The 24,499-nt window shown below is 36.9% G+C and overlaps 1 protein-coding gene across 1 annotated transcript; it reads right to left on the bottom strand.

The window, feature by feature from the left end:
* Nucleotides 1–1,836: 1,836 nt before the first annotated feature.
* kcnk3a (potassium channel, subfamily K, member 3a) lies at nt 1,837–23,210 on the bottom strand. Its single transcript, XM_051876334.1, has 2 exons — nt 22,657–23,210; nt 1,837–6,705 (listed from the first exon to the last, which is right to left on the bottom strand). The coding sequence occupies exons 1-2, from the start codon at nt 22,937–22,939 to the stop codon at nt 5,825–5,827; spliced, it is 1,164 nt and encodes a 387-aa protein (XP_051732294.1). The 5' UTR covers nt 22,940–23,210; the 3' UTR covers nt 1,837–5,824.
* Between the last annotated feature and the right edge of the window lie 1,289 nt (nt 23,211–24,499).

The raw sequence follows: 24,499 nt of genomic DNA, 5'->3' as shown, positions 1-24,499 counted from the left end.
GGCCATGATATATGACGTGGCTCATGTAATGTGTGGGGCTCTGCTGGCCTAAACAGACAAATTGGACCAAATTTTTGTGCTGAACATTCTTTCAGCTAAATCGATAGTGTGAGTTTAGATCTGTTTGTTTGAACAGTGACAGAAGGGAAGTGTGTTTGTGAAACTTGTATGAAAATAATGATTATTTTTGCTAGTAGCATAGAAATACACGTAGCACAACTTAGCATAGTTGCAGTGTAAATAAGCACTGAATAGAAAGCAGTAAAAAAAATTAGAAACAGAATAAAGTCTCCAGTGTAGACGTGCCGATATTCGGTAATGGAATACGATAATGAATATGCACGATATTGTTACTGTGGGCACTTCAAATTACCGTGAATAATTATTTATTATCAATTATTCAAATTTTTATAATACATTTTAAGATACTTTCCCCATCAACCGTATAAAATGCACCGTTGTATGCTGCGTCAAAGAGACGCAAACTCAGATGTAAACAAGCCCAACGTGCATAAAAAGCACATGGTGGAACGAGTGAAGGAAGGAGACGCGCTGAATGAAAGTGCACGTTCACTCTCTGACAGCAGAGGGCGCTGATGGAACAGCAGAAATGCAGCGGTTACCCCGGAAACCCCGTAAACAAAAGTATTTAAAATGCTTCAAACTGGCATTCAGTTTTTTGTATTCGCAATGTTATTCATCACAGGCCCAAATACTTAATACTTAAAGTATTAATAGGCTATTCATTTATGTTTTAATCTGGACTATGCTATAATGATTGAAAATGTTCTGATTATTTGTTATTTTTTTAGTAACACTTAGTGACATAAGGCTTCATTAGTTAACATGTTAATTCATTACCAAACTGACAATGAAAAATACTTATAAAGCATTTATTAATCTTAATGTTAATTTCTTAGTTAATGTTTAATAACATTACTAAAATCAAAAGTTGTAACTTATTTAATGACCTGAGCTAAAACTAGCAACGATCAGTTGCATTTTTTTAACTGATATTAACAAAAAATAATGTAACAAATATATAACTTCTGTAGCAAATGTAGCTATTGCTCATTCTTATTCTTAGTTAATGCATTAACTAACGTTAAATAATGACACCTTATTGTAGTGTTACCTGTTGCTCTTTATAATTGTTTGTTCTTTATGTTGTTCTTTAATCTGTTTGAAACATTTTACTTTATTAATTAAAAAAAAGAGTTCTTTTTATTATAAGAAAAAGAGTTCTTAAACCTGTTATACTATGACAACACTTTTTTCGTAACTTATTTTAACATCGTGATAATACCGTATACCGTGATAAAAGCTTCAGCAATTATCGCAACGTGAAAATTTGATAAAATCTGATGTCACTGCACTGCTGCAAGTGTCTGAAGTTCCTGCCGTTTTTTCATCTGCTTGTTTCTTGTTCTTGTTCCGTTCATTTACACAAACTTTTGAAAACAGGTTTCAAAGTGAAAACAATACCATTATCGTGTAAACTACAAAAACACAAATGTGTGAAAACGGTGATGCCGTGTGCATACGTATTATGTGTTCAGTCTATCCTTAGGTGTTCACTTTCTTTACAAAGTGACATCGCCAACTACAGGCCTGGCATGCATAATACAGCATTTTTAGTTGTTTTTGTGGATCTGTGTGAACGGGGATCAGTTTTGAAAACGTTGTCGTCTGTACGCACAAAAACGCAAAGGAAAAACTTTATTTTTTATTTTTAGTACATCGTTGTCGTGTAAACACACCCTTAAACTATTGATTGTTAAAATGCAGAAATTGACTGATTATCAGAAGAGCTTATCAACAAAAGGGAGATCTTAATACATAGTTAACATCATGTATTTATTGAACAGACGGCTGGGACATCAGTTTATAATGATCGCAAAATACAATAATTATGGTAATTTAAAAATACATCCCTTAAGAATAACATTTAACAGGCTCACTTCAAATGAATGTTTAAACACAATCAATTCAGCAAGAAATGTTTTGAGAATAGAAGGCCAATAATAAGATTCTTGCAACTCTTTACAATGAAGCAAAATTCATAAACATGAACTTCTTTCTATATTCTAAAATCTAAACTTCTTCTCTCTTCCTTCAACTGCAGAAACATAGCAATGGATAAAGTTGCAGAAGAATGATTATTTAACTGAAATGTTGAAATTTCTATGTCTCAACACACATACAAACACACACTTCTCAGCTTTAATTTGTGCTCTCCGCCCAACCACTTGCCAAATACTTTCTTTGCCCCTAGGTGGACATATTATGCAGCTTCATTCCCAAATAGAGAGAGGCTTGGATGAAGATGATCGGAACTGACAACTTTGCTGAAAAGAGCCAGCTATTTTTTCCCCTTTGCAGGAAAAAGGGAGATGAAGAAGACGGGAAAAACCCACACTGACTCAACCCTCTGAGGTAGAGTAACATTAGCAGGTGCTCTTTGATTTACAATGTAAGAAAGAACAAACAGGATCAAGGCAGAATTTTCCATTTTTTAGGGTATAACACTCAATTCTATCATGCGATGTGCAATTTGTACATTATAAAACAAACATTTATAGCAATCTAAGGCACCCAGCAAACAATGTCAAACTCTTTCTTATTCAACGTGACGACAAGCACCAAAAGATGGCTTATTGATATTATAGTAGGTAAATAACTATGTGAGACTAAGACGTTAATACAATAAACACATGTTCTTATGACATATTGCTTCGATTATATTTCCTATGTGCTAAAAGTAGCAACAACAAGCACACTTGACATTTCTAAGTAAGTTAAGTGAAGAAATGACAGGCCCACGTGATCTATATGCACATTTTATTCCGCTTTGTATTTTCAAATCTTAATTTTAATCACATCCTGAACTGGACATGAGTTTGGATTAGAAAACAGAGATGACAGTTCAAGGTCATTAAAGAGAAAGTGGTGACCTTTTGATTATTTGCTCTAAAATTGCAAAAGCATACAATGTTAGTATAGTACAAAGCACTGAAGTTTCCACTTAAGAGTTTAATGCAATTAAATATCCAGTTTCTAAAAATTTGTGACGTTACATTTAGTATTTTGGATTTTAAAAGTGCAGTTTAATGCCATTTGTGCCTCCTAATATACGGTTTTACGTATGTAAATACACAAAATTGCATTTAAAACTGATGCTAAAAATATCAATTTTAGTCAGTCTTCAAATATCAACACCTTCACACCTGATGCAGTTATACAAGGTTACAAATTGTGTATTAACAAAAATATATTTAAAACACTATTGCTTTTCAGTTACAGTCAACACAAAACAGTTTGCAACCCATTACTTCCATAATGTGACATTTTTCCAAGATTCGCTATTGCTAGCATTGAAAATTGGTTTGATTGTAAAAGTGGTCATTCAATAGCAAAACACTATAAAATGCCTGGGGCTGAAGGTCAAGTTCAAACAATTCATTATTTGATATTACTGACGTAACCTTTATTGCGCTTATTTTAGTAAGCAAATTGAAAGATTTTATAAAGACATTATCAACAACAGTAGCCCAAAACGATGCCTAAATGGCTGTTCTGCTGTTACGCACACGGCTTGGTTTTGTTTTTTAATAATTGGCTTGGATTGGTTTTTAAAAATTGTTTCAGAAGCAGACCAAGTTATTAAATTTAAATCAAAGAAAAAAATGTTCTTCTTCTTTGGAATAACGTGATGAATTGTGCACAATAGAACCAGGAATGTGTTTTAAGAAAGTAAATAGGGTCCATTCGGATTTCATGTTAACAGATAATCTGTGCATTCCTGGCTATACAAACCTGAACTAATAGATTTCATCTAAAGTGCAACTGCAAGTACAATATATTCCTATGTAATTATATAATCCAGTATAATTTAAAAAATAGATGTTACAATAGCTACAATAATGCAAACAAATAATTATTCAGACAAATGTGGTGACACATTAAACGTGTTGATACATTAAAATAATTGCAGATATAAAAAAGGAAAAAAGAGAACACATGGATAGATGAACAGTACAATTCATTGTGAATGTGAGTTTGAGTGTGGAAGAAAACAAAGACGAATAGACCTTAGTCAGGTTAGACGCCATATTGAATTTTTACGAAGAAAGGGAGGCAGTAAGAGATAAACTTTCAGTCTTTAAGGCCCGTTCACACCAAAGACGATGACTATAACGATAAAAATATAGTTCTAAAAATCGTTCTAAATATAAAAGAATAGCAGAGTTCACACCACAACTATAACAATAACGGCGCAGAGAAACAGTATCGTTGAAATCACTTTTTTCCAGGTGATGAATGATAAAATCATTAATAGCCAATCAGAATACATCCTGCTTTAAAGAGCTCAAGCATTTAAAGTGGCAGATGTCAAAACTGCAGAATAAACAGTACAATCCGTTGTTGTGGACGCTAATATAGTTATTGTTCTTGGTGTGAACGGGGCTTTACAATGGCATGCACTGTATAAAGGTCATGTAATTTTCTCATCTCACAACTTTCAAACTGTTTTGTAGACTTTTTGCTAACAACTGAGAGTTTTTTTTTTCTTCCGGAAAGACATTAAGTCATTGAACAATCGGTATGATGTTAAACAACAATACAATCCATTGAACGCACTGTACTTCTATCTCTCACAGCCTTGTTTTCATAGAGTGCTGCAGAGATGACTTGTTTTTGTAGGCTAAAACTCGGAAACAAGTTAGCATTTTAGCACTTCTATTAACATCATCCTGAATTCAAGGGTTTTTTGCTGAAATAATGTCTGTGGTGAAAATAAACAATATATTTTCATGTTTAATTCTACAACATAATTTACATGAGTAAATAATTTTTTTAAAGCTTTTACTTCTGCTAAAAGTGGCTAAATGGGACTACAGAGGTTGTCGGGGGCACTGAATATCATTGCGCCAAACAGATAAACAAATCTACTCATTACAGCCTCGTTGTATTTTATAATCGCAAGCTATTCTAACTCAAACTTTCAGGTAAATATTTTTTAAAGAAAGATTGAAAAAGTTGTTGGAAGCTTTGTGTTGGTGACGTTGAAGCCATGCAACTGTGGTGTAGTACAATTATAGCCTACATGTAGCTTTTTACTTTTAATGATCGAATTTAGACTTCAAAAAAGTTGTTCATTTGTGAAGATTATCTTGATGAACCAAACGTTTAAGAATCGTGAAATGTTGGTCACAGCTTATTTTCTGCAATAATCCTATTACTTCTGGGTTGGCCTACAAAAATGCCATCACTGCAGCACTCTATTCCTGTCAGAAATTAAATATTGTGCCAACCTGACTAAGGTCTATACTCATAATTAGCTACGTTCTCATTTAAAATGATTGTTTTGTTTTTTTAAATTGTTTTAATTAGTATGATTATTTCATAACTCCTGCAAAGATAATATTCACTGTTGAAATGGCTGCATCACAAGAACTGTCTATTCAAATCAAAATCCTGACACTTTGGGACTTGTTGGTTTTGAAAGACCAGCATTTGTTTCCATTTACCATTGAGCTCACTGAAGAGCTAGGAGTTTGTGTTTTGCCTTTTCTCAAGAACCTCAAAGTGTACTTCAAAAAAATACAGGCCTTTACCCTGTTTTTATTGCACGCTTCTATGTCTCCGGTCCTCAAGCAGCACCTGCTGACAGGCCGCCCTCCCCCGTCTATCACTACATTACATATATTCGACTGACAGAGGATCCGAGCAGCTTAGAAGCAGCGGTTTTTCAACCCCAAGTATAACAGTGGTTGGTTTTGTAAGGCGAAAGAGAATCACATGCAATACATCCTCCAGTCCTCTAGATGGAGCTGCGGCGTTTGGAGAGTCTATGGTAATGTGCTGGGCTGAGCAGGCCCGTGTACACTGAACTGGTGGCGGAGTGCTCCTGCAAGGCACTGCACACGCAGCCGTTGGAGTGGAGGGCGTCAGAGGTCTCGCTGTGCTCCATGTATGTGTCCGAAGTGGACAGATCGTGAGAGATAATCATGGGAATTGAGTAGCGCATCTTCTCCTGGCTTTTGTACCAGAGACAAGAGCACATGGACTGGAAATGCAGCACTTCGGCGTAGACGTTACACAACCCTTTCCCGGACCCTCCTCCATGGGCCGCACCAGATGAGGATGGTGGGTCGGACATGGTTCCGGCGCCGCCAGTCTGTCTGCTGCGGGACAGCAACGTACGCTGTTCGGCGTCACGGCGTTCATCCTCGGCATTCATAGTCATGAAACGTAGAACCACCAGGTTCAAGAAGGCGCCGATGACCGTGAGACCTGTGAGGATGTACATGAAGCTAAACGCTACATACTGGGGGTTGTTTTGTAACGCATTATCCTTCTGCAGGGCCACGTAGTCCCCAAAACCAATGGTGGTAAGCGTTATGAAGCAGTAATAGTACGCATGAAAGAAGCTCCAGTCCTCATAGCGCGAGAAGGCCGCTGCTCCCACACACAGTGTGCTCATGCAGGATATTAAGCCAATGCACACCATGTTGGCCATGGAGACCTCGGTGTGCCGAAGGCCAAGACACTTTTTGAGACGGTGCAGCAGGTACTTGACGAAGGTGTTGATGCGTTCACCCAGACTTTGGAACATCACCAGGGTGAGGGGGATCCCCAGGAGAGCGTAGAACATGCAGAACACCTTCCCACCATCCGTGCTGGGAGCCGCATGACCATATCCTAGAAAATAGAATGAACATAACGCATCTGTTAATTTGTTTTTTAATAATGTGAGCAAAATTTGCCTTTAAAGAGGGCTTTTTATTCTTTACATTTTCAACTTTCTTTAGTGTGTAATATTTCTATTTGAGCAAAGCACAAAGTCACTCCAAAGGGAGTTATTCTCTATATCATCACTGTTTCTGAACTCCCTGAAACGCCTTGATTGTAGTCTTAAAGGAACACTCCACTTTTTTTGAAAATAGGCTCATTTTCCAACTCCCCTAGAGTTAAACAGTTGAGTTTTACCGTTTTCGAATCCATTCAGCCGAAGGAACTTTGCTGCCGTACCATGGCTGCAGCAGGCGCAATGATATTACGCAGCGCCTGTGACCCCCTGCTTGCACAGGGAGTGTGCCTTGCAACCATGGAGACATTTGTGAGAGACGCTGCGTAATGTCATTGCGCCTGCTGCAGCCATGGTACGGCAGCAAAGTTCCTTGATCATTACGCTGGAATGAGAGTATAGTTCCTAGTCATATCAGCCTAGAAAATCGCAACTTTTAATTTTCCGTCGGTCTTAGTACACGATACAACTACAGAAGAGTCAAGTTTTAAATAGGAAAAATATTGAAACTCTTTGGTCATTTTTTAACGAGATGCTAACGGTCTAATCAGATTCAATGAACTATGCTAAGCTATGCTAAAAGTGGTACCGCCAGACCCGGAGATCGGCTGAATGGATTCGAAAAAGGTAAAACTCAACTGTTTAACTCTAGGGGAGTTGGAAAATGAGCCTATTTTCAAAAAAAGTGGAGTGTTCCTTTAAGTTTTCTTCCATGAATGTACACATCACAATATTCCTCATTTAAATAAATCCTACCCATGGCATATGGAAAAATAAAGTGAAGAGGCCTGGCTGAGTTATGTTAGTAGTGTGCGGAAACTTGCGGTTATGGTATGGGGCATGACATTTCCAAAACACATTCGAAGCAGTTGACCAATCATAACACACTGGTCCAGCCGACCAGTCAGAGCACATTGTGCTTTTTGGAAGGAGGAGCTTCATAGAGACAGGAACTAAACACAGTGTAGAGAGGTGCTGCAACAATGTAAAATATGATAAAAAATAATGCGTTTTTTTTTTAACCTTCATGAATGAAAGTAGACCCCAAAAACAAAATTAAGACTTTGTAAAAGGGCATAATATGTCCTCTTTAAATAATAGGGATGCACAATATATACTGGTACTATAGTGGTTACTGGACAATATTAGAGCTTTTTTATTCTCATTATTTATCATATGGGTTGTTAATTGCATTTGCATTGTGCCTGTTTCTAGCTTTTCCATCATCTGCACTCACTTTGCAGTCAAGTTAAATTTAGTTATATAGCACTTGCAAAACAAAGCAGCTTTACAGTAATACACAGGAAAATAACAGTGTTATTGTTGCAAAATTCATCAATTATGAAAAAATACAGAAGATATCATTATTTAGACCAATTATTTAGCTCAATTTGTTGTTGATTGAATTCAGTTCAATAACAGTGTCAGTGTTGCAAAGTTCGTCAATTATAAAACAAATTCAATTCAGCTACTGTAAGACGATATTGTAATTATTCAGCTCAATTTAGTTCAATGTTGATTCAATTTAGCTCAAAAACAGTGTCAATGTTGCAAAGAATATCAATTATGAAACACATTCAATTAAACTTGAAGCAACTCTACAGGAGACAATAGTGTCAGTGTTTTCATACTGTACATTAAAATGTTGTGATGCCTAAATTCACTTTCATCATCAGTTCAGACCCTGGAACTGATTTATTTTTCATATATTTAGATAAAATAGCAAATAATTTTAATAACTGCTATTTATTGGATATCAGCCATATAGCATAAAAATAAATATTAGCTTATTTGCATTGGCCAAAATGTTAATTTCAGTGCATTACTAAATATTTATTTATCCTCTCACAGTAGATGAAACGCATTCACTTACACATTTGAGGAAAGAAATCAAAATAAAACATACAACAATCATGTTAAAATCAATGTTTAAAAACATCTGGGCTTAATTTGCAAATAAATAGCCTAGGAATGTTTTCCACCATAATTGACCTATAAACATGCCCACAGAAAGTAGGCTGTAAAAGGAGACATTTTTGCACATTTTTATTGACCATGGCAGCAGTAATTCATCAAATGATGATCAAATAATGTGTTATAACTACGTATATATCCAGGTACACACATCTGGATATATCTGGATCGCAGTGGTGGAGTGATGCTCACAGTCCCAGTAAAGAATGTCAGACAGTAGTAGTCCGCTGCAACACTTAGCACTCAGAACAAACCTGCAAGATATGGGAATGTATGGATATTTTGTTCACCACTAGATATTGGATATTTATTTTTTATTTGTAGTTTCGGTTTATATACTCAGCTTGCTCCATTTGTCTGATTCATATAATTATATGAATTAGGTGTTAAAACAACAGCAAGTGCAAATAAATATTCTTAGAGGAATTTAGTGTGTTGTATATGAACACAATGGTGAATCTACAGGCTTAAAACTTTGATACACAAGCTTCACCATCCCATTTATGTAACAATGTACTGTACGTAATAAGGCTGCTAGTACAAATATTATACTTCCACTGAAGATGCACACAATGTGACAAGGATGTTGATCTAGGAACAAGATCAACCAAGTCCTAGAGTAAATCATGTTAAGCTTGAAATGTTCCCTTAAGGTATTACCACAGTGACAAGCTCATTCACAGTATAACAACTGTAGCAAAATTTGCAAACTGTAGCAAAATCATTAGAACAGGCAGTAAAAGGAGTATTATAAAAAGAGAGGTCTTCCATGTACATTATTTTGCAGTGTAATCTAAAATAAATACAACTTGGATTTTATTAAGACCATTGTTGCATAAAAAAGTATTCTAAATGTTCATTATTTTCAGTGTGATAGATACAACTGTATCCTAAAATTGAGGGGTAAAAATGAAATAACTAAAACACCATTATGAATATTAATTAATAATGATTAATATAAGCTTAACTAAACTCATTTGCTGATGGAACCATTGAATGCTAGCAGCAAAAACAATACTAAAAGTGTGATTAAAGGTATATTTAACAGAATATTTACTAAGGAGGTTTTAATAAAGTTCAGTGTTTGTATTTTCATGTGCATTTAGATTTAATTTGTGGAATATAGGGTCTGTGTGTTTGTGCATGGTCCAGTGTCTTGTATGACTATCCTTATGACTATCCTTATTTTGCAATGCAGAAGTAAGCTATTTTCCTTTAATGTGTGAGACTTCTGATTCATTAGGTCAATAACTAGTTTAGTTTCCTTGGTTAATCATTACTCCCTAGTTTTGACACATTTGGGTTTTAAAGAATGTGCATGAATGGCTCCATAGAGTTGACGCTATGGGAACGTGAACCAGTGTCTGAACATGTGTGCTTCATGCCAATCTTGTTTGGCTACCATGGTCAGGTGCACATGTGACGTCACAAGAGCACCGTCATCAGCTTCTTTATCTCCAGAAGCCGTTTGTTTGCAAGCCGTGTGTGTGAACTTTCTGTTTGTTTGTGGGTAGGAGTAGAAAAAGAAAATGTCCAGCAAGTCATTCAGAAAGTGTGTGCTGCTGTGTCAAAGATACATAACACCCGGCGATCTTCATGAGTTGTGTGTTATGTGTCTTGGAGCGGAGCACACTCTTTCAGCCCTCAAGGGGCTGGTTATTCTTACTGTGACCGCTTCACAGTGAGCAATCTCCGCACCTGCCTGGCTCTTTTTTCCTGATCTCCATGATGAGTTTATGAAGTTGTGGGATAAACCATTCTCGGCAGGTGTTCACACCCCTCTAGCAAAAAATTACGCTAATATTAGGGGGCTGGCTGAACACGGATATGCGAGGATGCCCCATGAAGATGCACTTGTGAGCTATCTCGTACCCAGTGCAGCGTCCTCATGGAAGGCTCCAGCCTTGCCATCAAAACTGTGCCAAATGACATCGAGGCTCGTGGGCAAGGCATATGTGGAGGTGGGCCAGGGCAGCAGAGCCCTGCACACCTGTCGGTGCTACAGGCTTATCAAGCCGACCTTTTGATTTGGGTGAGGGAGTGCCCCAGGACGAAGTCCTGGAGCTTTGCAGAGCATCAGATCTTGCCCTCCAGACCACTAAGCATTCTGGTCCACTCCATTGCTGCTTTGGTAGACACGGAGGGGCATCTTTGGCTTAACCTCTTAGGCCTAAAGGACAAAGCGCTTTTCTTCTTGATGCCCCAGTGTTGTCTTCCGGACTTTTTGGTACTGCTGTCAAGATAGTGGTCCAGAAGTTCAAGGAGGCAAGGGTTAAGTCAGTGGCATTCAAGTGGTACATCTCGGTACAGGAGAGCATGAAATATCTTCCAGGGATGAGAAGCACTCTCCCTGCAGGAGATTAATATTGGGATTTTTCATGGGGTGTGTGTTCCCCAGGGGGGAACTGCATTAGTCTGGGATTAAAGGAGAATTTGCCTGATTAACACACGAGTGAAGTGGCGGTTGAGGTGGAGTTACTCCCTCCTGTATGAATATTCACCCCTCCAGACTTGATGGAGAAATTCCAAAAGTCGGGGTAAAGCCTCATGTGAAATCCATCATAAAAATTTCCTGAAGAAGTGGAAGCATGAACTCTCTCCAGCATTTAGCTAGAAAATCATGAGATGATATTTGTCATGACAGTTTACTTATCAAATAAATCAGACTAGTGCAGTAGTATTGGCTCAGAAGTTATTTTCCCCTGAGCCTGGAAGCGCATTGGCTTTATTACTATTCCTGCTGCCCTTCCTAGTTCAGGATGGGCGATGTGGTAACACATCACTTTTTTATCTTTTGCCTGTTCCAGTACTTGCATATGGAGTCGATATTAGGCATTAGGCAGTTTCAGCATCCTTCATATTTCATATGCAGAAAGAGGAATTATGCTGCTCGCGTCCTGCGCCTCTTTCTGTCTGTTATTTTCGGGACCCGGCAATGTGGAGGTGGTAGCAATATGCTTCCTCTATAACAGTTATGTTGTGATAAATGTGCATGATGGAAAAAAATGCAAATTGCGTCCCACAACCTTATTGGTCATCCTTCCCTCTCTGGCACTAGGAGTGCAAAGGTGTAAGCGATGTGCTCCATCTGTGATCACGTCAATACCTCCCTCCTCCTTTTCTGTGGCCTTCGGTGGCATGGGGCTGAGAAGCATTAATCTGCTTCTTGTCAAATCATGCTCATACTGGAGTAATGGGCTGGCACTTCCCTTTGTCGCCCCTCTAGTCTATACCTGGAGGTGAGAAGTGCAGACATAGTGGGGGACCATGATAGCATGTTTTCCTCGGTTCGCAAGGAGTATTGGGACAGAGTATAAAAGTGGTCGTTCACTGGAACTGATGGAATGGGCAACCATCAGCCTATAAAGTGCTACTTGGTAGGGGCTGTACGATAGTGCCACAGTGCTCTGCCCGCTTAGTAGCCCCTTCAGTTCACACTGGAGGTTATAGTCAGACATTTTGATGTTGACTATTTTCTATGACACCCAATTCTGGGTAGTGCGCTTCCCTAGGGGTTCGGTGGTGGAATTCTTTGGTGTGAATAACATTGCTATATTCTTAGGTAAAGCATACAGTTCTTTCCTGGTCCTCTCCTGGTCCTGTGGACAGAATGCTTAACGTTGTTCTCCCTTGGAGCAGGTATCCCCTTTGAATGGATGGCCACGGCAACACAAGTTCGAGTCTTGGCAGAGATTCAGCTGTGGGCGTAACTTCAGGCTATCTTGTTCTTGGTCATGTGTGCGCTGTGTGGCAATGACTTGGCTACAGTTAACCTTCTAAGCAGTTCATAAGCACAGTGAGTTGGCATTTGTTTAGTATGGCGTAGTGGTATTTTGTTCTCATAGCGTCAACTCCATGACGAAGTTCAAAAGGCAAACATTTCAGGTTACGCCTGTAACCATGGTTCCCTGAAAAGGGAAATGAGACACTGTGTCGCATTGCCATACTTCAGGGTTGCCTGTACGTCTTCAGACAATTTAAGTTGATGACGTCCTCTCTAGGCACCCTTATATAGCCTTGCTGGTGCAGCTTAACATCACCTGACTGTGGTAGCCAATCAAGATTGGCATGTAACACACATGCTTCAGAAACCAGCTCACAAGGCGCATTACCATAGCGTCAACTCCATGATGCAGTGTCTCGTTTACCGTCTCAGGGAACCATGGTTACAGGCGTAACCTGAGACGGTACAACATCTATAATTTCCCTGCACCTGTTGAGGTTCTTTAATTGAGATTCATATTGCTTATGCTCATAATGACTATCTGTAATTGTATTTGCATTGCACTATGATGGAGTCCAGTTGCTCTTATTATAGAAGCAGCATGAATTATTTCTTTGAAAGCGGCTCAATCGAGCCATCTGCACATACAGGCTGCTGTTTAGAGCTCATTTCATGTCTCTGCTTCTCTCCATCCATTCAGCTTACATCTCCTAAAATAACTCTTTTTTTTCTGAATTATTATTTCACCTTATCATCAAATGTGCTGCAGTCAGTGCAAATCCATTCAGTAGTTGAACACATATTATAAAGGGGTTGGGGATTAAATACTTAGAGAAGGTGTGAGTGTGAGTGTGTGGTGTTGGGGGAAGGGATGGTTTGAAATAAAGGATTAAAGATGTTTGCCATTGGTTAAATCACAATGTAAACCATATGAAGGGACAAACATAAGTAAGGGATGATAATAATAAATATAAGGCACAAATGTAACATATGTGCCTGTATGTCCTGTATGTGTGTGGGGAAAGGCGGGGTGGGTGGTTGGTGGGGTTCTGTGGGGGTGGGGGTTGTTAAAGGCAGATCAAAGGCTGATCTGGGATGCATCCACCTTTATTAGAATTACATCCTTGTCAGCTCACCAGACCTACATCTAGGATTAATGAAATTATTAATAACCAGTTTATCATATGGCATGCATAAAACTGGTTTATAGGACTCTCCACTGATGTTGCAGGACATATGCCGAATTACAGACCCATATGTTTACATATATATGATAATTTTTAATGTTGTGTCTTGTAGTTGTTGGTATGTGTGACAAGCAGTGACAAGACTCTAGTCAGATGTCCTACTGCTGTCACTTTTAATCTTTCATATCTTCTTGAAAAATGAGATAGGCAAGCCAGTGCTGCAGAGTCGTGTGATTATATAATGCTATTTGTTTTTGTTTTTTTCATTTACATAAGAAAATCATTTGGTTACTTTATTATAAATGACTGATTGCTTTTTTTTTTAAAAATATGGTATTACTGCATTTTAATTTTTATCATTTTTGAATATATTTACATAAATACAAGTCTCTTATGCTAACCAATGTTGCATTTATTTGATCAAAAATACAGTAAAAACAGTAATGTTGTGAAATATTGTTAAAATTTAAAGTAACTTTTTTTCTGTTTTCTATTTTAATATATTTTAAAAATGTAATTTATTCCTGTGATGCAAAGCTGAATTTGTAAGTCTTTACTGTCACATTTGATCAATTTAATGTGTCCTGAATAGGAATACATTTCTTACAAAAAAAAAAATTCAGACCTCAAACATTGAATGATAGTGTATACTGTATTGTGCTTCATATTTATATAATTATGAAATATATAATTTATCTATAGATAATATACGTTTTCCAACTTGTCCTATTCATGTCCTTTTCCAAAAGTCCTATGCTTTGTTTTATTCCGATTTTAACATGAAGTTGAGCAGGTGCCACGTTCATGTTTGGTTCTTAGTTTCATTATCATGTCATGTTTAGTTTCATTGTCATGTTCTGTTTAGTTTTCCCTGTCACCATTTGCCTGAGTTCAACTTCATAGTTAGTTGTCATGGTTTCTGATTAGTTACGCACCTGTTTCTTGTTCTGTTGATTATTATTCCTTGTGTATTAAGGACTTCAGTATAATTCTGTTCATTATATTGCATTAATGTTTATGTAGAGTTTATTCTTGGTGTTCATTAAATGGTACCTTTATTCATTCTGCGTCACGCATCTCATCTTTGTTGGATTCGTTACACAGCCACCCATGACAGTAGGGGTATTCGACATATATCGTCTACAATAATATCGTAATTGTTGTTTTAGTATGTCCCTCACTTTGAAAAAACTAAACAAAAACACGTCTAGACAACTAAGGCATACACTGTGTGATAGGGCTGTCAAATTAAATTTTGAATTTCAAATATTCGACATTTGAATGCAAAAACGGTGCATTCAAATTTTAGGTGTGTGTCAGAGATGTGATGATTATGTTGTATTTCAATGTTTTTCTTAGCATATCCAGTTGAACCCACTTGATGCAGCGCTGCTGCATTGTTCATTTAAAACATTGCAGAAATAGAGAAGCTCAATGTGGAGAAGATCTTTGTTACATCAAAACCGCAACCAAGCCTTTCATTCAGAACGCATTTTCTGCGCTGCTTTTCCATTGTTTTCTATGTAAACTAGACGGACATCTTTGACCACTGCACTTGCATCTCATGTTCAGAAAGGTGTGTAAAGTTCAACTTTACATAGCTTAACAGTTTAATAAACAAGATGTTAATATAAAGTGACTTTAATTTTAGACACAAAATTGCACATTGTTTTTGATTTATTTTGCCAATGAAAATAGTTTTAAACAAAGCCGCAGCAGAACTGTTTTGCGTCTCTGAGCAACACACTGGCTGTGTCCAAAATCGCCCCCTAAACCCTTAAATAGGGCTCTATTTGAGGGGACAGCCATTTGTAGTGGTGTCTGAAACCATGGTGGACGTTATCGAGTGCTCTCATTCAATCCCACAATGCACCGCAAAAACGTGTACAGCCGATGTACGCTCAATGGCTAGAGAATACCCATAATGCAACTGTGACAGTCACGCTGAAAGAATTTCAGCATCTCGCCAGAAAGTGGTGCCCGCAGATGAATCATCCATCCATCCAATTTCCAAACCGCAGGCCCATTGTGGCCACAGCATAATATCATACAGGTGTAAATTCCTTTTTAATTGATTATTAATTGTTTAATTAAGGTTTATACATGCTAGTTTCCATGACAGAGTGCAAGATAAATCTTTTCATTACTACTGGAGCTGTTTCAAATGATTATTAAACAGCAAGCACAAACTATGCAAAAGCAGCAACCCTTCCGGCGCACTCAGTGTAATTCACTCACTCGTTTTCATTCACTCTTTCAAGTGGACTATATTAGTGGAGTAATATAAGGAATAGTGAATGAGAGTATAGGGGGAAATTTTGAACTCAGCCACAGCGGTGTTTCGTTACTGAATGCATCAGTCGTTTTAAACAAATTGGTTGAATAAACGATTCAATGACTCACTCATTAAGAAAGTCAAATGCTTTGTTCCTTAAATAATCAGCCATTTGAACTAAATTGTTGAATGAATGACTCAATGGCTCACTCATTAATAGTGATTTGCCACCACCTACTGGAGTTTTAGTTTCGTATTTAAAGTATCTTATCGGTTTTAAAATCATTTCATATATCAATATTCAACGTTTTATTTCTAAAACATTAAAACATTATTTATGCATTTGTAACTGCAGGTTAAATGCATTTATGTCACCTCTGAGCTACATTAAACAGTCTGTGTAAATACATCTAAATGCCACTTCAGATGCAGCTTCTATGGCACCTCTGCATTGCAAAGATGGATGTTTGATGATTTCATTTGATTGGTAACAGCCCTATAGTATCTTATTATTCTGACTTTTGATTAAATGTAAGAATCTGACATAAAAGATGATGCATAGGCTACATTTAATAAGGTAAGAAAAAAAATGCCATTATAAAGGTAAAAATGCTCACAAAAGGTAAAAAACGATTTAAACTATAATTTCTGTCACTGCTGCAAACAAACCACCACACAGAATAATAATATAATATAATATAATATAATATAATAACAAATGTTGTATTAGGGTAACATATTTAAGGTTAGAGCAATATAAGGTCACAGCTTTGTTTGGATTCAGAATTGCTGGGGGTCTTTAATGACGGTGACTGTCCATGCAAGGCACCAGCGATGCTGTCACTACTAGGCAACTGGCCATGTGTCACTTTGTGAAAATGTATCCACATAATCAGTATACGTAAGCATCTTGCACTGTACAGAGTCATGCCAACAACCTCACAAGGACAAGTCTTTCTACTTTTAAAGTGCTTAAATTAGGGATGCACCGATACCATTTTTTAAGGACAGAGTACGAGTACCGATACTTTTTTCTGGTACTCGCCGATACCGATACCAATGCCTATACATTTATTAATTTCTCTCTCTCTCTATCTCTCTCTCTTTTTTTTTTTTGGTGATGTTGCAGTTTTCCAAGCACAACGCAGTGAGACTAATGAATGTAGGACAGCTTCTTTATTATTACTCTAATGAAAAAAAGTAATAATTTTTATGTGCTTGTCACAAACTTAAAGAACAAAAATTTCACAGTGTCCAATAACCTTCAAAGGGCATAATTACCGATATATATAATTGTTGTTATATAAAAAGAAATTTACAAACAAATTACAAACAATACAACAAATACTATAGAGATGCAAATTAAATAAACTTGTTTTTCAGATACAGTAGGTTTATTTACCATGTATACATTTATTTAACATATTTTGTTGTTTTATTGACATTAATGACAAATATAGGCTATACGGTCCCTTTAAGACCGATTCCATGGATACTGACACATAGGCCCATATTATTCAAATATTTTGAATCTAGTGAGCTCTGTGGTATGATAAAAACATTCATGGGACAACGGCATAATACAAAAATATTTGGATACAATATTGACGGATTAGATTGTAAGCAAAACTAAATTAGTTATAAAAATGTTATCTCCGTTTAGAGGTACACTGGATATTGTACATGATATCAGGAAATAATGATTTTTCTGTTTGTATTAAGGCAGAAAATTCAGTGCATTGCATGTTGTAATCTCGATACAACATCCTTTATGTGTTTTAGCACCATGTGTGTCATAAAAAGGTCTGTCCAGGTGGCTGGTGAACTATAAATACGGTTTGGGTAAAGTGGCATATAAAAAAAATGCAGCAAATAAAAGGCCTTCATAGTACCTTCATTGTCCCTTTGAAACATCAGTTGGGACATTAGAGTTGTCAAGCTGATCAACAGATTCTCTATGTGAAAAGTCATCCGAAATGTATAAAGTGCAAAAAGCCACAGATTCCGACTGATGTATGACCTGCTGCTCTGCTGGCCAGGAGGATATTTATTTTTTCTGTTCACATTCTTTCCATCCAAAACACTCCTTCCCTGCAGAGGAGGACAGAAGAGGGGCTCGTGTCCTGCTGTACTGTTGCCGGACCCTGGAACTGTATTGATCCCACATCTTTCACATCAACATTCTGGAATTAAAAGTCCCTCAGAATCTGTGCTGAACAATTGATATTTTCTCTCAGCAAATTACGTCAAGAATTCTGCTATTGATATTAGTGATGTGTCAACCAATATTTTGAAATTCTTTTGGTTGCATATTGTTAAAATCAGTGGGTTGGCTGAACAGTTGAATACACAATCTTCAAGTCCTGTATTATTAGGCTGATTTCAGGTTCACCCAATTCCTATTGGATACTTGATTCATTACCTAATTAGAAGTACTACAAAATCAGTTTATGATGTTTTGTAGGGCCCAAGCACCGATGGTGTGAGGACCCTATTGTAATTGCTCAGTCAAACATTCTTCTTCTCCGAAATGAATCACATTTTTGAGGGCCTAAACATGCTCGAAAACTCGAAACTTTGCGCCCGCGTCAGAAGTGGTGAAAATTTACGTCTGATATGAGTTTCAGAATTAGGTGTGGCAAAATGGCCCTTTGCACTACGTTTCAAGTACAAGTATTAAATTCGGAAGACACATGTAACAGCCCAATACCTACAAAAAAGTCTCTAGGAGCAAAATCTGAAAACCCAACAGGAAGTGAGATATTTTGAATTTTCTCTGCAAAATTTTTTCATTTTTTGCCATTTTCAGACATTGCACTTTAACAAACTCCTCCTAGAGCTTTAATCAGATCAAGGTCATATTTAGTCAGTCTAATCTAAAGGCCTTTGCGATGTTAAATTGTGAAGATCTATTGTTTTTTCTGAAGGGCGTGTCCGTGGCGGCCTGACAAAATTTGATGTTTCTCCATGAAACAGGAAGTTGTTGTAACTCGGGCATACAATGTGTATTGCTGCCCTCCACAGGTCAAAGTTTGAACTAAATTGTCATATACAATTTATATAACAATTAGTTCAAACTTTGACCTGTGGAGGGCAGTAATACACTTAGCAACGTCTACATTGCCGGAATTCTAATAGAGAAGAAGAAGAGAGCTAGTTCAAGACTAGCGTCTATGGTTAAAACGTATATAATTTTAAATTTTTTTTAGAAAATGACCGATCGTTTCGCTAGATAAGACCGTTTGGGGCCAATTGAAGTCCACTATAAGGAGAATAATCCTGGAATGTTTTCATCAAAAACTTTAATTTCTTTTTGACTGAAGAAAGAAGGACATCTTGGATGACATGGGGGTGAGTAAATTATCAGGAAATTTTTATTTGAAAGTGGACTAATCCTTTAACCTTTTAGCAGTCATTTCATTACTGAACTGCTGCAATACGTACAATAATTCACTTTCATCTGTTTCTGAAAGAAATGAATGTGCTTTTAGCGCCACTCACTGGACATTTAACTTTGAAAGTGTCGCAAAATGTGCCAATGGCACTTTTTTTTTTTCTGATGAGCATGAGTTGTTTCAATGATGTTTTAAAATATGTTTTTCAAGTTAGCTTATACTTTGCAAGTTAACTGCTTTGTGTAATAGTTTAGCTTACTGCTAGCATAACAGCATGCCCATTTAGCTGGAACATTACGGAAAAAAATGATGTAACGTAATTAAGCGTTCATAGCTAGAGACATCTGAGTTCACATACTTGCCTAGAGTATTTTTCAGGTTTAACAACTTAACTTAACCAGCATAATCAGTTGAATCATCCTTAACTGACATATATCACGACTAAGTGTTAGCCAGAAATGCTATCATCAACAGAAGTTCAGTGCCAATAATAAAATAATAACTTTCTCCTCAGTTTTAATTTTATTTTAAGTTAGTTCCTAAATGTGGTAAAGTCATCGACTGAAGAGGGCTGAAGCTTTTTGAGTTTTTTTCAGAATATTCAAAGTACAGGCTGCATTTAGAAAAGCTTGAAAAACATTTAAATGATCTATAGATTTATTTGTGAGTGAATCACTTGCTATAAAAGCTTCTTATCTTTAAATCAATCGATCTGGTCACCATGCAAACAAAACTATCCTGTTGGAAAGAATGATGTAACCAGATATCATCTGACCGCTCATATTCGGGGGGACATGTCTTTCTCAATAACTATGGTAGTTACGGTTCTGTTTGATAATGGGCTGAAAATTGCAGCACGAACTTCCACTAGACTAATGGATCAGGTTAGCTCAGTATACTAAGCTGATACCACAGACCGCAGATAGTAAACAGTTCCTTGTTTACAGAGTGTCCTGCATTGACAATAAGGTGCTGTCAGGCTGATTGCTTAACTGATGATTAGATTACTCATGGCAAGTGTACACGGTAACCTGATCTATAGCAGACACATGAAACAGATCTGACCATGGATGTGTCTGATAAGAGGAAACGCAGCATACATGACAATGGAAACATTAATTGAGTTTTTGTGGATCCTAAAATGGGGTCGAGATTTTAATATGATTTACAGTCTTACATAATGATCTGACTTGTATCTATAAGAACCCTAGCGCAAAAGAAGTATACTTTAGCATACTTTTAAAAAAAGTACTTATTACGGAAATAAAATACTTTATACTTAAGTGCGAAGTGAATGTAATGTGTTCAGGATATTTCATTGCATGCTAATTCCAATTAAATTAATATGTATATATATTTATATTTAGCTGAGAGTTATTTTGTGACCCACTCAAGTAGGACTTAAGTATGTCTTTATGTAACTTCATAATTATTTCTATTGTCTTTGAAATATGGTTAAAGTGGAATTTAGTACATTTAAAATATATTAACTTTAAATGTGACATTGAATAACACACTACAGGGCAAATTATAATCAAGTTCTTAATATGATTTAAATATTCTAGTCAATCCATCAAAACAAGTATTAAAGCACAACAAAAATGATCAAAAATAATTAGCTATTTAAAATAGCACTTTAAAATAAACCTTTTAATTTGACATTATTACAAAGTGCACTTTTAAAACTGTACTTAAGTGTGTTAAGAAACATTCATAAAAGTGTACTCTCTTCAAGTACGCTTGTGTCCTTTTATTCAATTAATATTATTATCAGCAAGTACATTTTGTCTTTTTTTGCATATATATTTTTAGATTTAAGATTTGAAGTGCACTACAAACATCCAATATAATTAGGCACAAGGGGAACTTTGATTTAAAAAGACAAAGAGGACAATATTTAATGAAAAATGTTCATTTGGGTAGTTGAACAGGAATTTTTCAGTTAAAAAAGTAGCCTATGTACAGTATGTATTACATATACATATATAATACAAATATTCTGTATGTATTAAAAATGTATAGGGGATGTCCCCATTTATGTATGTATGTATCTATGTATGTATGTCAGTTGTAGTGCCATACATTTAGTTCTATTTAATACATGTAGTACAAATATTTAATGAGGCCATAAATAAGTAACTGTAATACACAAGAATTAGAAATAAATGTTTGATGTAATTTTAGATGAAGTGCAGCAGGTCACATTGTGGACAGTGCTGTCACTGCTCGACATGTCAATGTCAACTACCCATTTCCTATTGCTGAGTTGCTGAGACACTGACAGATGAAGGTTGGTCACCGAACATGGTCTGTTGATCTTTGGATGAATTAAAAGTCCTCCCAGTTATTTTGGCTACTAAGTATCTGATTCTTCAAGAGCTGTCCAGTGTCACACACACAGTACACTGCCATGTCACTGCCAAGCTAAACCACAGATGTCTCAACGCCTCCGGGAAATCAATGACTTTTTCTGAAGGCTGTTGATGTTTAAGTACACATAAACTATCCAGGTCTCTGCTGGAAAATCCAGTTTAAGCTGGTTGCAGTGTTTTGGAACATAGTAGTCGGGTTCTAGCAGCTGGTCATTAGATGGTGCAAGACAGTCATTAGCTGCTTGACCAGCAACCTAACAATCAGTGTTGCCCCCTTAAGCTAGTATGACCAGCTGGTAGATGATTTGTTGCTGGTCCACAATGATCTTCCAGCTTTGGACAGCTAATGACCAGCTTAGACCAGCCAGGACCAGCTCAGACCAACAAATTTCTTGACTGGACCATAACTGCCAGTAACCATACACCAGCTAATGACCAATTAAGAGCGACTAACGGCCAGTTTGAACAGCTAATGACCATCTTAGCTAGAAGTTCGCATGTTCCACACAAAGCTACCATCTTAAACTGGATTTACCACCACGGTGTGTTATTTTAAATACTCCCAATATGATTTACAAGGCTGTTACTCGGAAAATAAAATAATTTACATGTTGGATTAATTCGACATACAAAATAACAAAACACGTTATGTGTTTTTATCAGCTATTATTATACATGAAATGTATAAATTTAGCCTATTTTTACCAATCAAACTCACATATCTTCGCTCACGGATCCGGCAGATGAAAAATATCAGTGTAGCTACAACATGGGCGACCTAAAACTCATTTATGATTTATTATGCTCATAACGCATATTTGGTCAGTCTTGTATGGGGAACCTGAACACAATGACAGCTATGAAAAGTTTTATGAACAAAATAAGTTGATGGAGACGAGATTTTAAGGTCTGACATACCTATAGTGGTGATAACCGTGATGGCGAAATAAAAGGAGCCAGCGAACCTCCACTGGACTCCAGCCTTATGCGGCTTCAGCTGCAGCACGACCCGCTCCAGCTCGTCAAAATTGACTTTGCTCAAGTTGTACTTGTCCATGAGCTCTCGCTTTCGATCGTCCAAGATCTTCTTTTGTGTGATCTCCATCTTGGACTCTAAAGCGTCAAAAACAGCCGCTCCGACGAGCAAATAAGTGAAAGTGCAGATTATTAACACGAGGGTCCTGATGTTTTGTCTCTTCATGGTCAGAGCGAATGAAATGAGCCACAAACTTTGAGGACTGATGATGATGAGGAAGCACCGGGCTGTTTCATTGCGACGGGGCTCACTGAGCTGTTCCTTCAGCACCACGGGTGCACATGTGCCTGTTGAGTCAACAGATCTCAGCCTTGTTTCATCTTCATAACCTCCCAGTGGTACAAAACAGACAGTTCATTTCTAAAGAGATTTTAAAGAAGCCCCTTCACATAGACTATTTCCAAAGCGAATTCTATTGTAGCTTTTTATTCATTATTAATTTTGCTTTTCTTATATATATATATATATATATATATATATATATATATATATATATATAGGCTACATTATCGAGGGTGGGTTCCATACACCTTAATATTATAAAGTGACGAGAATACTTTTTGTAAACCAAAAAAAAAAAAAAACGACTTTTCAACAATATCTAGTGATGGCCGATTTCAAAACACTGCTTCGAAGCTTTACAAATCTTTTGTTTCAAATCAGTGGTTCGGATCACGTAAACGAAGCCTCATTTAGTGAATCACATCACACGACTTTGGCGCTCCGAACCACTGATTTGAAACAAAAGATTCGTAAAGCTTCGAAGCTTCACAAAGCAGTGTTTTGAAATCGCCCATCACTAGATATTGTTGAAAAGTCGTTATTTTGTTTTTTTGGCGCACAAAAAGCATTCTCGCCGCTTTATAATATTAAGATAGAACCACTGTAGTCATATGAACTGTTTTAAATATGTCTTTAGTACCTTTCTGGATCTTGAGAGGTTCAGTGACATTGCTGGCAGTAGAGGCCTCACTGAGCTATTGGATTTCATAAAAATATCTTAATTTGTATTCCGAAGATGAACGAAGGTCTTACGGGTGTAGAACGACATGAGGGTGAGTAATAAATGACATTATTTTCATTTTTGGGTGAACCAACCCTTTAAAACTGTTCTGATGGATTTGTATAACAAACATTAGGAACCATATCATACAACAGTTTTTTTCAGGATATTTCCTGATATCTGGATTGTAGCTGTGCTATATGAGGTTAAACTGACAGTAAGTGGTTTTACATGGTTTATAGCTACAACATGCTGATCATTTCTGGTCATGAACAGGTCCAAGCTGATCTAGATAATGAATTAGCTGGACTACCAGGTTGTGGGGCTGAAATCAAGCTGGTAGACCTTGATTGAGCTGGTTAAAGCAGTTGTTGGGCCACAGACTTAACAATATTATATAACTATTGTAATTTTGCATAGAAGAAAATTGTTCTTGGTTGTTTTTTAGTATTTCATATACATATATACTGTCACATGAAAATTGCATTAAACAGTCTACCAAAAATGTCCTAATTTTGTACACCACACCATATCATTTTAAAAATGACAACGCTTACAGAAATTCCACTGATGTTGATCAATAATTGAGAATTGGGCCCCTGACTGAGCCTGGTTTCTCCCAAGGTTTTCTCCATTTCTGTCACCTGATGGAGTTTGGGTTCATTGCCACTGTTGCATCTGGCTTGCTTAGTTTGGGACGCTTAATATTCAGCAATATTACT

This window comes from Ctenopharyngodon idella, chromosome 20 (assembly GCF_019924925.1).
Source record: "Ctenopharyngodon idella isolate HZGC_01 chromosome 20, HZGC01, whole genome shotgun sequence".
NCBI lineage: Eukaryota > Metazoa > Chordata > Actinopteri > Cypriniformes > Xenocyprididae > Ctenopharyngodon > Ctenopharyngodon idella.
Note: the sequence above shows the minus strand (reverse complement) of the source record. Positions and strands in the feature narration are given on the sequence as shown.